Genomic DNA, 15,770 nt, shown 5'->3' with positions numbered 1-15,770 from the left:
CTTTGGACGAACGGCCACAATACCCCAGGTACTTCCGCGCAATGTGCCGCCCATGACAGAACGAAGGCCGCGTAAAAGCGATGTATGGCGCACTGCAGACCGGCGTCCCCTTTGCTACCACTGTGGAGAGGCTGGTCACCTATACCGGGAATGCCAGTATCGCCGAGTGGGACTGCGTGGTTTCTCTGTGAATGCACCTTGCCCCCGAAATGGTGAGCGCCCTGATGAAATCGAAGCATTTTTGTCCACGCGCCAAGCTATTCGAAACCCCCCGCAACATGAACCTCGATCGGCAGCGCCTATGCGTCATAGGTCGCCCAGTCCGCGTCCCGCTTCAATTTCACCGAGGCGACGCTCCCAAAGTCCGCGACGGGAAAACTAGTGCCAGCGACCTGTGGAGGCAAGGCCGCTGACGCCCGGAACACCGAATGCCCTCCATCGCCAATCCGACAAGACGACGGCAGTGACGAACCGACGAACCAGTGCAGTGATGACGCCGTTACTTCTGAGTTGCGCGTCATCATCGACGACTTCGAAGTGACTGCGTTGATAGACACTGGTGCGGACTATTCAGTCATTAGCAGTGTACTCGCCAGAAAATTGAAAAAGGTATTGACCCATTGGACCGGACCCCCAATACGTACAGCGGGGGGACACTTAATCGACCCCGTTGGAATGTGCACAGCAAGAATCGGCATTAGAGGCTTTACATACGTCAGCAGCTTTATTGTTCTCCCTGAGTGTTCCCGTGAGCTTATACTGGGCATGGACTTTTTGCAAACAAATGGCGCAATTATCGACTTACAAGAATCACGCGTGTTGTTTTCCACAGGAAATGCTGTTACCATTTCTGATACAGAACAGCCACATATTATTTCCTCTCTCCGTATTGTGAATGAACACGTGACGGTGCCGGCACGGTGCAGTGTGACTGTCGTTGTAAGGAGCGACGTATTCCGTGACTATGAGGGACTTGCAGACGGAAATATCGGGCTGCTACTGGAGAAGCAAATATGCGTGGCAAGAGGCCTAGTGCACCTGCGTAACGGATGCGCGGACGTCCTCTTGACTAACTTTGGCAACGAGGCACAACACGTGGCGAAGGGAACAGTCATAGCGTCTCTTCATGACTATGTACAACTCGCGGATTTGTCAACCCTCCATGCAACATCACCAGCTTCTGTCACTTTAGACAGTGTCCTTACCTCCATCGACATTGACCGAGAGCTGTCATCACCACAAAGAGATAAGATTGTGAGCTTGGTCACAGAGTTTGCGGAATGCTTTTCGACTTCATCGAAAGTCCGTCGTACTCCCGTCGCAAAACACCGCATTGTGGTCGAAGAACCTGCAAGACCAGTTCGCCAACACCCGTACCGAGTGGCTCCAAAAGAAAGAGAAGCGATAAGAAGTCAAGTACAGGAAATGCTCAAAGACGATGTGATACAGCCATCCAATAGCCCGTGGGCATCTCCGGTAGTCCTGGTCAAAAAGAAGGATAACACCCTACGATTTTGTGTTGATTACAGGAAACTCAACCTCGTCACGAAGCGAGATGTTTATCCACTCCCACGCATCGACGACACCTTGGACAAACTACGCAATGCTTACTTCTTCTCTTCTCTGGATCTCAAAAGCGGATACTGGCAGATAGAAGTGGACGAGCGAGATCGCGAAAAAACAGCATTTGTGACACCGGATGGTCTATACGAGTTTAAGGTGCTCCCATTTGGTCTGTGTTCTGCGCCCGCCACCTTCCAGCGGATGATGGACACTGTTCTCTCCGGACTGAAATGGCAGTCGTGTCTCGTCTACCTGGATGATGTGGTGGTCTTCTCCACTACATTCGAGCAGCACATGCAGCGACTGAGAGCAGTTCTGGATGCTATTCGCACGGCGGGATTGACCATAAAACCCAAAAAATGCCACTTCGGCTTTCGCGAGCTCCGCTTTCTCGGACACATTGTCAGTGCTGAAGGCGTCCGCCCCGATCCTGAGAAGATCACTGCAGTAGAAATGTTTCCGAAGCCAAGAGACAAAAAAGCTATTAGACGTTTCCTGGGACTGTGTGCCTACTACAGGCGTTTCGTAGAAAATTTTTCTAAGATTGCCGAACCCCTCACACGACTGACAAAAGAAGATGTCCCTTTTGTGTGGGAGAAGGAACAAGAAGACGCCTTCTCTGAGCTACGACGACGTTTGCAGAGTCCTCCTATACTTGCCCATTTTGATGAAAATGCCGAAACGGACATCCACACCGACGCGAGTAACGTTGGTCTCGGTGCCATACTTATTCAGTGGCAGAATGGAGATGAAAAAGTTATTGCCTTTGCGAGCCGTACCTTATCAAAAGCCGAGACAAATTACTCAGCTACAGAAAAGGAATGCCTGGCGGTTATATGGGCCATCAGTAAGTTCCGGCCATACTTATATGGCAGACCGTTTCGAGCCATCAGCGATCATCATTCATTGTGCTGGCTGGCGAACCTCAAGGACCCTTCTGGAAGACTCGCTAGATGGAGTTTGCGTCTGCAGGAGTATGACATCACGGTCGTTTACAAGTCCGGTCTCAAACACAATGATGCTGATTGCTTATCACGTGCACCAATCGAATCTACGTCACCTGAATACGAGCAAGATTTCCCATTTCTTGGGGCTGTAAATATGACGGAAATGGCTCATCACCAGCGTACAGATCCGGAATTACTCCTGCTCATCGAGTACCTGGAGGGTCGACAAGTCAAAGTGCCTCGAGTTTTCGTCCGCGGATTGTGTTCGTATGTCATCCGGAACAACGTCCTCTACAAACGAAACTTCGAGCACACTGGTGAGACGTTTCTACTTCTCGTACCATCATCGCTGCGAGCTGAGATCTTAGAAGCTTGCCATGATGATCCTGCAGCTGGCCACTTGGGCGTTAGTAGGACTCTGGCGAGAATCCGCCAGAAATATTACTGGCCGAAGTTAATGAATTCAGTGCAGCACTATGTCAAATCATGCCGAGATTGTCAAAGACGAAAAACACCGCCACTCAAACCAGCAGGTTTTCTGCAACCGATACAGACGCCAGCAACACCCTTTGAACAAATAGGAGTGGATTTACTTGGACCATTTCCCGTATCAACGTCAGGAAAGCGGTGGATTGTGGTGGCAACCGATTATCTGACTCGGTATGCTGAGACATCTTCTCTTACAAAAGGAACCGCCATTGAAGTGGCTCAGTTTTTTGTCACACACATAGTGTTACGACATGGCGCACCTAAAGTACTCATAACAGACAAAGGGACAGCTTTTGTTGCCCGTTTGATGCAGTCTGTTATGAAACTAACACATACTGCTCATAGAAAAACCACAGCGTACCATCCGCAAACGAACGGCCTGACTGAACGGCTCAATAGAACACTCGCTGACATGATCTCAATGTACGTGGACATCGAGCATCGGACATGGGACAGTATTCTACCATATGCTACCTTTGCGTATAATACTGCAGTACAAGAGACGACACATTTCACGCCATTTGAACTTGTTTACGGTCGGACAGTAACAACGACACTAGACGCGATGTTGCCTGTAAACAACAGCAGTGAAGACGACCCTAACGCTAGTGAGTACGTAGAAAGGGCAGAAGAAGCACGGCAGTTGGCAAGGCACCGTATCATACAACAGCAAAACGTCGACGCAAACCGGTACATCCTAGGGCGAAGAGAGGTACAGTACAACCCCGGAGACAAAGTGTGGGTATGGACGCCAATACGTACGCCCGGTCTTTCGGAGAAGCTACTGCGCCGTTACTTTGGCCCCTACAGAGTACTTCGCCGGCTAAGTCCCTTAAACTACGAGGTAACTCCTGAAGGCCAAGTCTGCTCCACACGACGCAGGACTCGCCCAGAGGTCGTACACGTAGTACGAATGAAGCCTTACCATGAAAGGCATTGATAACCGGAATTTGCACGTACGATCAAGCCTAGCACCAGCCATCCCCTGACCACTGTCCTTTTAAAGCAGTTGGCTTCTCTATAGGCCTTTTCTACGCATCGGGACGATGCTTCTTCGGAGGGGGCTAATGCCGCCAGCATTGCGAGAACACAAGACGACCGCCACATCCCAACTGCGTTTAAAAGAGCCGCCACACCGCAAGCGTCAAGAAAAGCACCGCAAGGCAACGCTGGGCCGGTGCTGACAGACCGGCGGCTCGTGCGCGAGAATCGGACTGGCACGCGACAGGAGGCGACAAAGAAGAGAACGACGTTAGAAGAAGCGAAGCTCAAGGGACGTTTTTGTTGACGGGCACAGGTTCGCCCAGAATAAACTAGTTTTTATACAAACGGCCATCGTAACTGTTGGTTACAATATATATATATATATATATATATATATATATATATATATATATATATATATATATATATATATATATATATATATATATATATATATATCATCACTGCCATTGCAGCTTTCGCCTTCATTCGGATATCTTCAGTGCGGAATTTTCAGTTCGCACTGCTTCCTTTAGCAGATAAAAGCCATTGTAGGGTTGAACGTCCCAAAACTGTAGAGTGGGTTTGAAGCACCGATAGGGATATCTGCGGCGTAATAGGGAATGTGTGATTCGATATCAAGATAAAAGCAGCCAACCTAAGCCACGTGTCCCGACTAGGTGTTCCATTCTTGACTGCTTTCTTTCAGGGTAGATATTTACCTGCACTACGTTATTTGCATGCATTCGTTAGCCGCGACCTACCAATTCGAAAACATGCATATAAAGAACAACACGCGTGTTTGTGAATGAACATGGCTTATCATTGTGGTGCTGGTTGCATTATGTCTTATTGAGTACGCTCCGAATCATCACAAGTAGTTAAAAAAAAGAAGGATATAAAGGAACTGAAGCAGCTACCCTCCATTAAAGGTAACTGCCAGGCGTACTTGCTGAAGATCTTACCCAGCAATAATGCAGATAGCGGTGTTAGAAGCCGTCCGTAGCTCGAGCGGGTGGGACATCATAGTGCTCATTGACTGCAAGCCTGGAAAGCAAGAGGAGAGTGCGTAAAGAAGTGACATCCTCCCATACCTTGCCGATTGTGATTTAATACGCAACTGCTACGAATTTAGCATTATATTTTGAACGATAGCACGAACTTAGTAACCAAACAAGAGCACACTGACGGCGCACAAAGACGAGCGCTCAGAGGTAGGAGGCGTGTCACTAACTCTGACTATGCACGTCCGTCGATAAAACCAAGACTGCAGAAGGCAATCAAACGATGTCATGGGCCAAGCAGTCATCTGTGCCAAGTACTGCTCCCACTGGTAAAACGTGTTCATCGATTCTGCGACGGTAGAAAACAATTGAATTAAAGGTCTCGTGCCCGTGACAATAGAAAGCATTGAGTGCAAGATGACATGTGGCGTGGTGCCTTTGCCAACATTCTGTGCCGTACATCGATGAATACCTTTGGTTATCTGCGGGTTGGTAAACCCCTTGGAGTAAAAGTGATATACTTATTAGGATACTTATTAGGTTATTAGGATCTCCGCGCTCTAGAAGCTGGATGGTCTCAGTTTACCTCCATGGGTCATAAGTCCTCCATAGCCACGTAGTGAGCTACAACTTGAACTCACTTCAGTTGAACGAATAGCTGGATGTCCCATTTGCTAACTATCATGCCTTCCAAGTTGGGATGGCTGGCAGTTTTACACGCGACACACGCAGCTTTGCGTGACGAGGCATTCACACACAGGGGCAAAATATGTGCCGAGTTGTTGAAAGCTTGTACTATCGCACACTATCAGAACAAGAAAAGCTCTAGAGGACTACTTACAGATGAAGTACGAACATACTGCTGCTTGCGTTGCTAAAGTTTCTGGGGTCCAAGATCTGGGGTCCAAGGTTCACTTTGACAACGCTGCCTGCTGCTGTTGCTTATACCGCTGGATCGTGTATGAGGTTTACTTCGTCTGTGCTAATGATTCTATCCGCTTCTATACCCTCACTCCCGAATACGGTAGTGTAGCGGAGTTCTGGCTAACCTCCCTGCCTTTCTATGCATCATTCATCCATTGCAGACCCTGCAGCCCTGTCAGCAATGTAACGAAGGCACCCAGACTCGCTAAGTACCATTGGCGAGGGCGGAAGCCGCCAGGAAACTTCATCTGCTTGCCTGCCAGAATTTACAAGCTTTCTGGAGTTCTTCAAGTGCCTTCAATTGTCGATTGCATGAGCTGCACCCCTTGATACGGCTACAATTGTCACCTATCTTTCCTCGCGGGAAAACGACCTTGCATTGCCGCTTCCTTCTCGATGTGGCATTCAGGAACGCTTGTTACTATCGCATGGGAATGATCGTGAGCCCGATGTGCGACTCCTGTAGGTACGAAGAAACCGTCGAGAACCTTTTGTGTATCTCTCCTGGCTGCGATGGACTACGTCCCTCCCATCGGGCAACATTAGGCCGACTGGATTCTAGACCGTAATGTGAGTCAAAGATACTCGGCCGGGGGCACATCCGTCACTGGCAGACGAAGTTATCCGTGCACTTGTACAGTAATTTAAGTGCTCCTTACCTTCAGTGCACCTTACCTTCAGTGTGGCGTAAGAAAGAGGACTCTCGTCGGGTTTACCTCTATGCCTCTCCTCTCCTCGCTTACTCTGTCTTTTGCGGTCCCTTGCCTTCTCTTGACAATAGGAGCAATCACAGAGTGGCAACGCTGACAGAAGCGTATGGTTTTGCAAGTTTGCTTTAGTTCCCTTGAACGTACTTTCATTCCAAGGAAATGTTCCTTGAACACTCGTGAAGGGTCGATAAAGTGAAGTTTAATATGCAGAAATTATTCCGTTGACTAGCGCAATGCTAGGCCATTTTGATCGTTTACTGCTCTTATCACTTTTATACGAAAAATAAATAAATAAATAAATAAATAAATAAATAAATAAATAAAATAATAATTATTAAATGAAAAAATAAATAAATAAACTAATAAATAAATAAATATATAAATAGAAACGCCGCGTTGTTGCCAGTCACCAGAACTTGCCTTCTATTTTTCCACTGTTCTTCCTATCTTCTTTTTCCGAGTTTAGCAGCAGTTGAAGTACGTCCTCCTTGGTGGGCTGTTAGCGTGGTTGATGAACACATTTGAGGAAGAGAAAAACGCTTTGTTGTAAACAAGTGTATTTTATAACAGTGATACGACGAGTAGTGGTAGTTGGATGAATAATGGGACTCATTTTTAACACTAAGACATAGTCCCATTATAATAGTTACATAACACCCGCAAAGGTGTGCGTTTTCGACTGTGACGTCCTTATGGAAAATTCATGACACAAAAAGTAAAACAGTCAACTCAAGTAATAATAGTCCACACAACATTACGATTGCTTCAATAGCGTACAAGCCATTGTTCGAGTGTCGACATTTCATGCAAGAAGTATTACGTGCTGTCAATAAGAACTGTCGTGCCATGTATTTTCTGCATGAAAAAAGTAATGACGGAAAGAAGTACTCCAGTTTATTCGTCTTAACTATGTCAGGGTGGAGGAGACCATTTTCCTAAATATGACTCGCCCACCTGAATATTTCAGTTTGGGCATGCAAGCGAACCTTGACAAATAAGTTTATGGCAAGAAGACGGAACGGCCGGACGACTTCCTTGTTGAAAAAGGCTTCCGTTAGGAAAGCTCGGCGAATTTTCCACGAAAAGGTATTTATTTTGGTGCGCTAATCTTTTAAATTTTTTTACGAATCGAATAATCATTGCTATATCATTTGCATTTGTTGAACAAATTCTACGTTCTAACTGCCTATTATTCGTTTACGCTCAAATTTAGGAGATCCCACCCAAACACAGCAGATAGCGAAGAGAAGAAAATCCATGCAGGCGGTGACTGTCGCGAATCGTTGTTCTGCATGGGAGCAGTAGTTTTTGGTGCTGACAAACTGGTTCTTGACTTATTGGTTAGACGACATTACTTTTTTAATTCATTTGATATGAAATTATCACAATTATAGAGCTATTGTTCTGGCAGTCTTCAGTTTTGCATCAAAGGTACGCTGTTGTATTATTACATTCCACTCTTTGAACCAACGCGGCAATGTATGTATATCTGTTTTCACTGCCAGTGCATGGTGGTCCAGTTATGAAATAATAATGTAAACATCCCTTTACACTTAAAAATGAACAAATATCAGCTTTTGCGAGTGTGAATAAAATATGAATCGTCAACAAATAGTAAATATCGAACATGGAATTGAATGTTGAATAGGAGCAGGAGCATTTCTACCCTTATAATTAGGTACCACATTTGTAGACTACTGAAAAATTACAGCTCTATCAGCAACAACCAGTTTTAAACCCATGATCAAGAATAGCGAACCAATAGGCTGTCCGATCAATATAACCTTATAGTAAGACAACTTGAGCTTCCCGGGGATATATAAGTGCTGCAAAAACGATTGCTGCTAAATAAATGGTTACGAAAAAAACATATAACGGGTTGTGGCGAAAAAGAAAAACGGTGCTGAAGGAATTGTGTACCATTGTCACCTGTAAAAGGGCCTATTTATATGAAAGCATCAGCAGTAGTAGAAATAAATCTGAGGCTGCCACATGTCTAGACTGGAAAAAATACTAAATAATAGCCTACAACCTCAATACTCAACTTGTCATGTATGGTGGCTTCCACATTTTTGTTGTTTCACTTTTGATAAATTGTGAAACTATGCTTAGTAGGCGAAGAAATGTAGAGTTAATAATCTGGTGCTGTGAAATCTATAGTTAGTGTTAATATTAGAAAATACTGTATGGCTAATTATCGAATACGATTCGAAATAATTAGTTCGATTCGTATTCAAAACTTCGCATATTCACGCACCTCTCTTTTCTACCAAGTAAACTGTGCACCGCGTTGATAATTGACTTTGGTTACAAGTATCGACCATTCGTTCAATTCAATTTGATTGAATTGGATGGTTGTTTTTCTTAAACATTAGTACTCGCCTGAATTAGCGAAATATGATATTCGCTTACCCCTAGCAGTATATTTGCCACACGGCATTTTACTATGACTAAAACCGATTTAATTCTTCGCTATTCTGGTAGCCGGGATTACAATTTCTGCTTATAAATTAATGTTATATCAGATAAACTGATAAACTTTTTTTCTCAGTCGTGATGCCAATGCGTACTACTCTAACAACATCTCGTTGTTCAAGGACGTTCTGCTCACGGTATTGCGGCGCTTAAAGCAGATTAAAGCTCTTAACATATTATAGTATATATATCGATTGACGGCTAGGCTATATTGAAGCGCCTACGCATTCAGTCGGCTAAGCGATATATAAACGAAATTTCCCCGGACACGCTAGCATACCAACATGCGTGTATATATAGCATACCAACACACACCCACACACACACCCACACACACAAACACACACACACACACACACACAAATATATATATATATATATATATATTGATTGTTTATCGAGCTAGCTTATCTGGTATAAATCTTCAAAGCCTATGGAGCAATTCGTCAATATAGCGAAGAAGAAGCTTCAGAGCGGTTCTTCAATTTTACATTAGCTACCTGAAACCGGTTTGTTACTAAAGAGAATGACTACGTACTTTGATGACAGCATTATAACTATGGCACGAAGAATGGATTCACATAGACAAATCAATCCGCGATAACGACGTTTAGATGTAGTATAGCGGAAGAGCCTTCATAACTTACGTCAGGATTTTCTCTGCGGTGATTGATTATAGGGAGCATCCTGTCTATCACCTCATCCGAGGGTAGTTGAGTGAAGATAGACTGCACGGCGAAGATAATTTTGTGCAGTAATCGACTGGGAGGGAGGAGATCTGGAAGTAACAAAAATGACAAATAAAGTTCTTGCGCAATATCGCACTTCCTAGAAAGAATTACTTGTGTTTCCACTATGTGAACGTGTAACTTTTGAATTCTTTCTATGTAACTTTTAGTGACCACATTATAATTTAGAATCAACGACAACGAAAACTGAAAACAGTGTGAAGGCCTCCCCCAAGCTGTGTAGCTTAAGGCGGACACTGATGACGGAAAAACTTCGCCAAAGTGCGAAATAGTTATGTGGCTGCAGCAGTACCTTATTGCTGGAAACTAGGTTACTTGAACCCTTATCGAGAATTAAGTTCCCAAAAGAGGCAGTAAGCTGCAGTCCTATTCGACTTGTAGCAATAGCCGCGTCTCATGTTTTCAGTGGCGAGTCGAAGACGATGACCCGTGCTGTTATTGCGAAACTGATTGTGCTGTTCGCTGCTACTAGACTGTAATTGAACTATTATCACCTTTTCAAATTAAATATAATTATATTTGGTGGAGTTTACAGAAATCTCTGAAGTCACCGTGTAGCTCAGCACTCGTATGCCGCATAGTTAGTGCTCATCTCGCTTTATTTTTATCTCCCCATTCCTCTCTCTGTCTCTCGCTTTTTATCCCCCTTAACCATTCTCCCCACGCAGGGTAGCCAACCAGAACTATCTCTGGCTAACCTCCATGCCTTTCTCTGTATTCTCTCTGTCTCTCTCGTACCTCGCCGGCCTACACCATGACCAACGCCGGTGTAGGCGGCGCGCCTACACCGATATCTGTCGCAGTCACTTCCGCAGGCGTTCCTTGTCAGCGCTTCCCGGCCATCTTTAGCGGGACCAGAGAACATGATGCCGAACACTGGCTGTCTGCTATATGAATGCGTAAGCGCTCACAATAAGTGCGATGACCAAACAAGCAGGCAGCCCATAGCAGCAGCTTTCACTGCTCCCCCGTACCCAGAAGCCTGTCCCAACTGTGACTCCAGCCACACAACAAGCCGTCCCTACCTACATATGCCCATGCCCATTTCTTTTTCTTGATTTCAACGCGAGGTAATGACATCTCAGTTGAAATCAAGAAAAACAAATGGGCATGGGCAGGACATGTAATGAGGAGGGAAGGTAACCGTTGGTCATTAAGGGTTACGGAATGGATTCCAATGGAAGGGAAGCGTAGCAGGGGGCGGCAGAAAGTTAGGGGGGCGGATGAGATTAAGAAGTTTGTAGGTTTGACATGGCCACAATTAGTACATGACCGGGGTTGTTGGAGAAGTATGGGAGAGGCATTTGCCCTGCAGTGTGCGTTACCAGGCTGATGATGATGATGATGATGATGATGATGATGATGACCCACATATTTGGAGCACTTCCCCTGCTCACCAGCTAGCTTTTTTGACGTCACCGCTTTCCTGTGCTTACTGCCCGCCTCTATCCTCACCTCCGACGGCACCGATCATCTAAGTTCACACCTCCGCGTCTCAACTACGCTTCCGTGATGGCACGGCCACGCCACCGTAATATTTCGCCCCGCTGCCAACACGGTCGGTTTCCCTTGCCTCTTTTCATGGCAGTCACTGCAACTTCGTTGAGTAAACACATTGTACATGTCAGACGTGCTTCGGCAGTGGAATTGCCCATAACCACTCTCACTTCGGTCATCGCGGCATGTCTTCTCACCGTGGCGCCATCGGTGAATTTAGGTACGCGCCGCAACGTGTCGCCGAGACTGGTCGCTGAGATGCCGATCGATCGATCAATAAATAAATAAATAAATAAATAAATTAGTCGACCATCTTTATTGATTTCACTGAAAACAATACTTTACAAGGCTAATGAAAAACTGACCATCACACAAATTTGATCGCAGCCACCGATCAGAGTGCTGCCATTCTCTTTGTCCACGTCGACAGTCACTCTTACCTGTGCGTCGTAAACTGCCTACCGACGAGGGAAACTGAATAGCGTAGTCTCCCGCAGGTAAGAAGTGCAAGCTCGTCGAACTTTCATTGACCTCCGTTTTCTCCTCATTATGTAAGGGACGTCCATGTCGAGGGGCAGCTGAACAAGTGCTTGCGGATACTGGGTACGCCGTTTCCATCCTCCGTGAAACACTTCGTCGTAAGCTACAGACATCACTACCTCTCTCTCTGGCATGACAGTTTGCACTGATAGTGCGCAGGGTATTCATCCTACAGCTGTATGCACCACTCGGGTGGTCATCCAAAACGTTTTGTACATCATCGATGTTTGTCCGGCTGTTCGACAACCTTGCCCCGCATCTGTATGTCTTTCAATGCAGACGCTACGCGGTCAAGCAGTTCACTTTGCGATGCGAAACATTCTCTATCACCACAACCAGTTTTCGGACGGTCGCAAATGGCTTGTGCCAATTTATTGCCATATATGCTCCGATATCTGCTTGAACTTGCATACCGATGTCCAAGTGCCCGCGCAGGAGTCCTAAAACCATACAGACGGCTTCGTCAATTGTATTAGTGGATTGCACTGTACCGATTCGTCCATCAGTACGTTCGATTTTGCACCGCCTGTCACAAAAACGAAACCTTTCCACCACGCCCTACTGGGGCACTACAGCCACTACAGTGCCTGGCTCAATTGTTCGACCATGTCAGACACTTATTCTATGTATGGCGTCGTACAGCGGATGCAAAAGCTGCTGGATTAGGGCTGGTGGGGATGATCTCACGCGCTACGCCTAGGCTGCGGCCTTTCGCGCAGCGAGGGCAGGTGACGTTTCCATGCCCATTCTTCGTAACTTCATACTTTGCCACGCTGCTCCTCGAGAGCTGTTGAGCGATATTGGTCATGCCCTCTTGTAAGACGTATTACAATTGCTCCTTCCCGAGGGCTGACATCATTCACCGGTAACCGACCGCATGCCTCCTACAAACGAATGGTCTCACGAAATGTTTAAACCGCACACTCGGCGACAAGTTTAGATTGTGCGTCCCATCCGACCACACCAGTTTGTACACCATACATCAGTTTGTTACGCTGGCAGCCGTGGACTAGTAGGGCGGCCGTTTCGCTTGTAGGAGGTTGTGGTTTCGATTCCTACCGCGGCCGGGTAACTGCTGGCTCAAATGCGAGCACGCGTGTCCCGGCCTGGCATTTGACTTCCTTTAGGTGTGATATGACTGGGTAGGGAGCCTCCGCCCTAAACACATGTGGAAACCCCCGTGAGTGCAAAAAAGTGGTTTTGTGGTATCCCACGACGCAAGCGTACGCAGCACCCCCGGCTCCTGTGTTGAGGGTGCACGGTTCAAAACCAAACACCTGATCAACTTGTGTGACAGAATATGCGGCAATGGGTATATACATGACACTCTTCAACGAAGTTTTTCACGCCGACATGGCTCACTCTAGGGGCGGGAATAGGTACCACTGTTTGAAGAAAATCGTTCACGCCTACTTTTAGCCCTGGCAATGCGCGCTAGGTCAGTACTGGTTTTCAATGAACTTTGATGCCAACTAGAGTTAATGGCTATGTGCCAGGTGGCGAGTGCCGCTCCTTAGTGAGCGCCCTTGATGTGCCACTGAGAATCAGTCACTCCACAATGACTAGAGTACCTCTTGAATTTCTTCCATGTTTAGCAGAATCCAGCCCACGTCATCATAGTCCCTCAAGGTGCCTCAAGGGCAGTGCACTCGGTGTGTAACGTTTTGAATCAACGTCTTCCGCGCCATTGTTTTAGCGATCGCCATCAAGAATGCTTTGGGCATGCGCAACTCTTCCATGAACTCCTTGCCATCTTGGCTCACTGAGGATGCCCCAGTGGGCGTGCCGCAAGCGAGGAAACAAATCTCTGTGTTCCCACGCGTCAGTGCGCCACGCTCTTAATTTCAGAGGCCACGAGCGGACTTCTTGGCAGCGCCTCTAGATAGTGCGTCGTGCCTCGAAAGAACCGTGAGAAAGAAGCGCGGTTGCCTCGTGACGCGTTTTCAAGCGATCGCACGCGCCGGCGCGCCGCGTATTTTGGGAGGTCACGCGCAGGCTTATCAGCAGCATTGCTAGATGGCGCCTAGTGCCCTTACTGAAGCGTGAAATAGTAATCCCTAATAAGCGGCTCAAACATATATTGTTTCGAGGGTGACATTAAGTTGTGTTGTCACTGTATTGATTCTATGCTAAGCGAATTACTATCGACCGCCTTCTTCAGATGAGTTCTGCGCATTTGTAACCGTTTGTTTGTAGGACGCGAGCCCTCACGTCGAGTTTCCCTCTTACGGGCCTCGCGAGGACGTAACGTGGCTAATAATTGCTTCTCTGAAACACCACTCACTGAGATAGAAAAGCTTGCTGCCCCGGAACTGGCCTACGCTTTTGCGCGCTGCCTTGTATAGGGCCAGCGCAGAAGCGTCGCCCTGCTCGATGTTCGTGCGAGCGCCGGCGTAGAACTGCAGACCGAAGTCAGTGGCCATGATGCAGAATGGCTCGACCACGTCGATGCAGCCATCCGAGCCTGCGATTTTGCTGTCCATTGCCTGGAAACACTCTTCGACACATTCTTGCACCAAAGGCACGGCCTAGAAAACGGTCGAAACGTGACACCAGGTGACCACTTATTAATGATGCAAACCTGGAATAGTAGGCCACCGATATGCTGCATTTTTCTAGATACATAAGAAATAAACACCTGTGAAAGGCAAATGCGAAAAACGTACACACAAAAATAAGCGAACAAACAAGAACACAAACAGGGGAATAGCATCTCGCAAAAAGGAAGAAGATTGCATGGATTAAAACATCCCATAACAAGCATGGCCACCTACGCTATGCAATGTCATAGAACGACATTTATCTAAAGGAAGTCAGTGTCGCATCGCGGTGTAGAATACCCGTAAAACTGTAGAGTCGATACCAGAAAATCCAGGGTTTTATGAAAAAGAGAATAAAGAACAAAAACAAAAGCGAAACGAACTTAAAACGCAGCGCAGCCATCGGTCAGAATGTACATACTATTAAAACAATATGACCCGTGTTTAGTTTTAGTTTTCTCATGCATTTTAGTTTCCTTACTTTTTCTTTTTAGTTCTCACCAATTTTAGTTTTCTCATGCATTACTTGTATACGCTCAAAGAACATATCACTTAGAAAACCGCAATGAGCATCTCAGAAACGCTAGCTCTTTGTCAGAGCGGAAAATAGGCGTGCTCACACATGTGTTTGCCGCGCTGCTTATCTTCGCATCTGGATTTACTCTCTTTTTGCTTCTTTCTATGGCAAAACATTTATCAAGGAAAGGCTTGTGCATTTTGAACTCGTAGGAAAGGATGTGATCAGCAAGTATTACCCACTCCCGTGTGTGATATTCTGGGCATGTTCGGCAAGGCACGCGTTTAAAGATCTGCCGGTCTCTGCGATATACTTGTTTATGCATGACAAGGAAACCTGGTACATGACACCTTCATCGCATGTGACGTAAGTTTCTAATGTCTGACCATGCATTCTTAAACTTCGTTTTTGTCAGCCTTTCCTGTCTTGGACAATGTGTTAAGTTTCTTCGTCACTGAGAAAACCTGCCTTCACCGAGAACATCTTTCTGCCTGCGGCAGAAAAGTTGTTCCGCATACGCCGTCGAGGTTTCTGAGTGGTGGCGCTGGCTTCTTGTAGTGAATAAAGTTCTTGTAGTGATTAAAGCACCTATCCAACAAAGTAACTGGGAAAACGGCGCCACGGTAGCCCAATTTGTAGAGCATCACATGCATAACGCGAAGACGTGGGAGTGTTCCCCAACTGCGGCGAGTTGTTCTTTTCATCTAGTTTTGTTTTCACTGATGGGTCATATTTTATCATTGAATAATTAGAAGTAATTTCCGATATGTATATTGTCCTTGGTGTCATTGTTTGTTGGCTAATGATATGATTAATAAAAATCGGGCTCCA

At 46.2% G+C, this 15,770-nt stretch overlaps 1 protein-coding gene across 1 annotated transcript in view; it reads right to left on the bottom strand.

The window, feature by feature from the left end:
• The window catches only part of LOC135914550 (cytochrome P450 3A43-like), a 143,341-nt gene that overhangs the window by 79,664 nt on the left and 47,907 nt on the right, over nt 1-15,770 (bottom strand). The window contains exons 6-7 of the mRNA XM_070524647.1: nt 14,167-14,410; nt 4,949-5,030 (exon numbers count right to left, since the gene is read on the bottom strand). Of these exons, the coding sequence (XP_070380748.1) occupies nt 4,949-5,030; nt 14,167-14,410 (326 nt within the window). The remainder of the gene's footprint in view (nt 1-4,948; nt 5,031-14,166; nt 14,411-15,770) is intronic.

Source organism: Dermacentor albipictus, chromosome 8 (genome assembly GCF_038994185.2).
Source record: "Dermacentor albipictus isolate Rhodes 1998 colony chromosome 8, USDA_Dalb.pri_finalv2, whole genome shotgun sequence".
Lineage (NCBI taxonomy): Eukaryota > Metazoa > Arthropoda > Arachnida > Ixodida > Ixodidae > Dermacentor > Dermacentor albipictus.
Note: the sequence above shows the minus strand (reverse complement) of the source record. Positions and strands in the feature narration are given on the sequence as shown.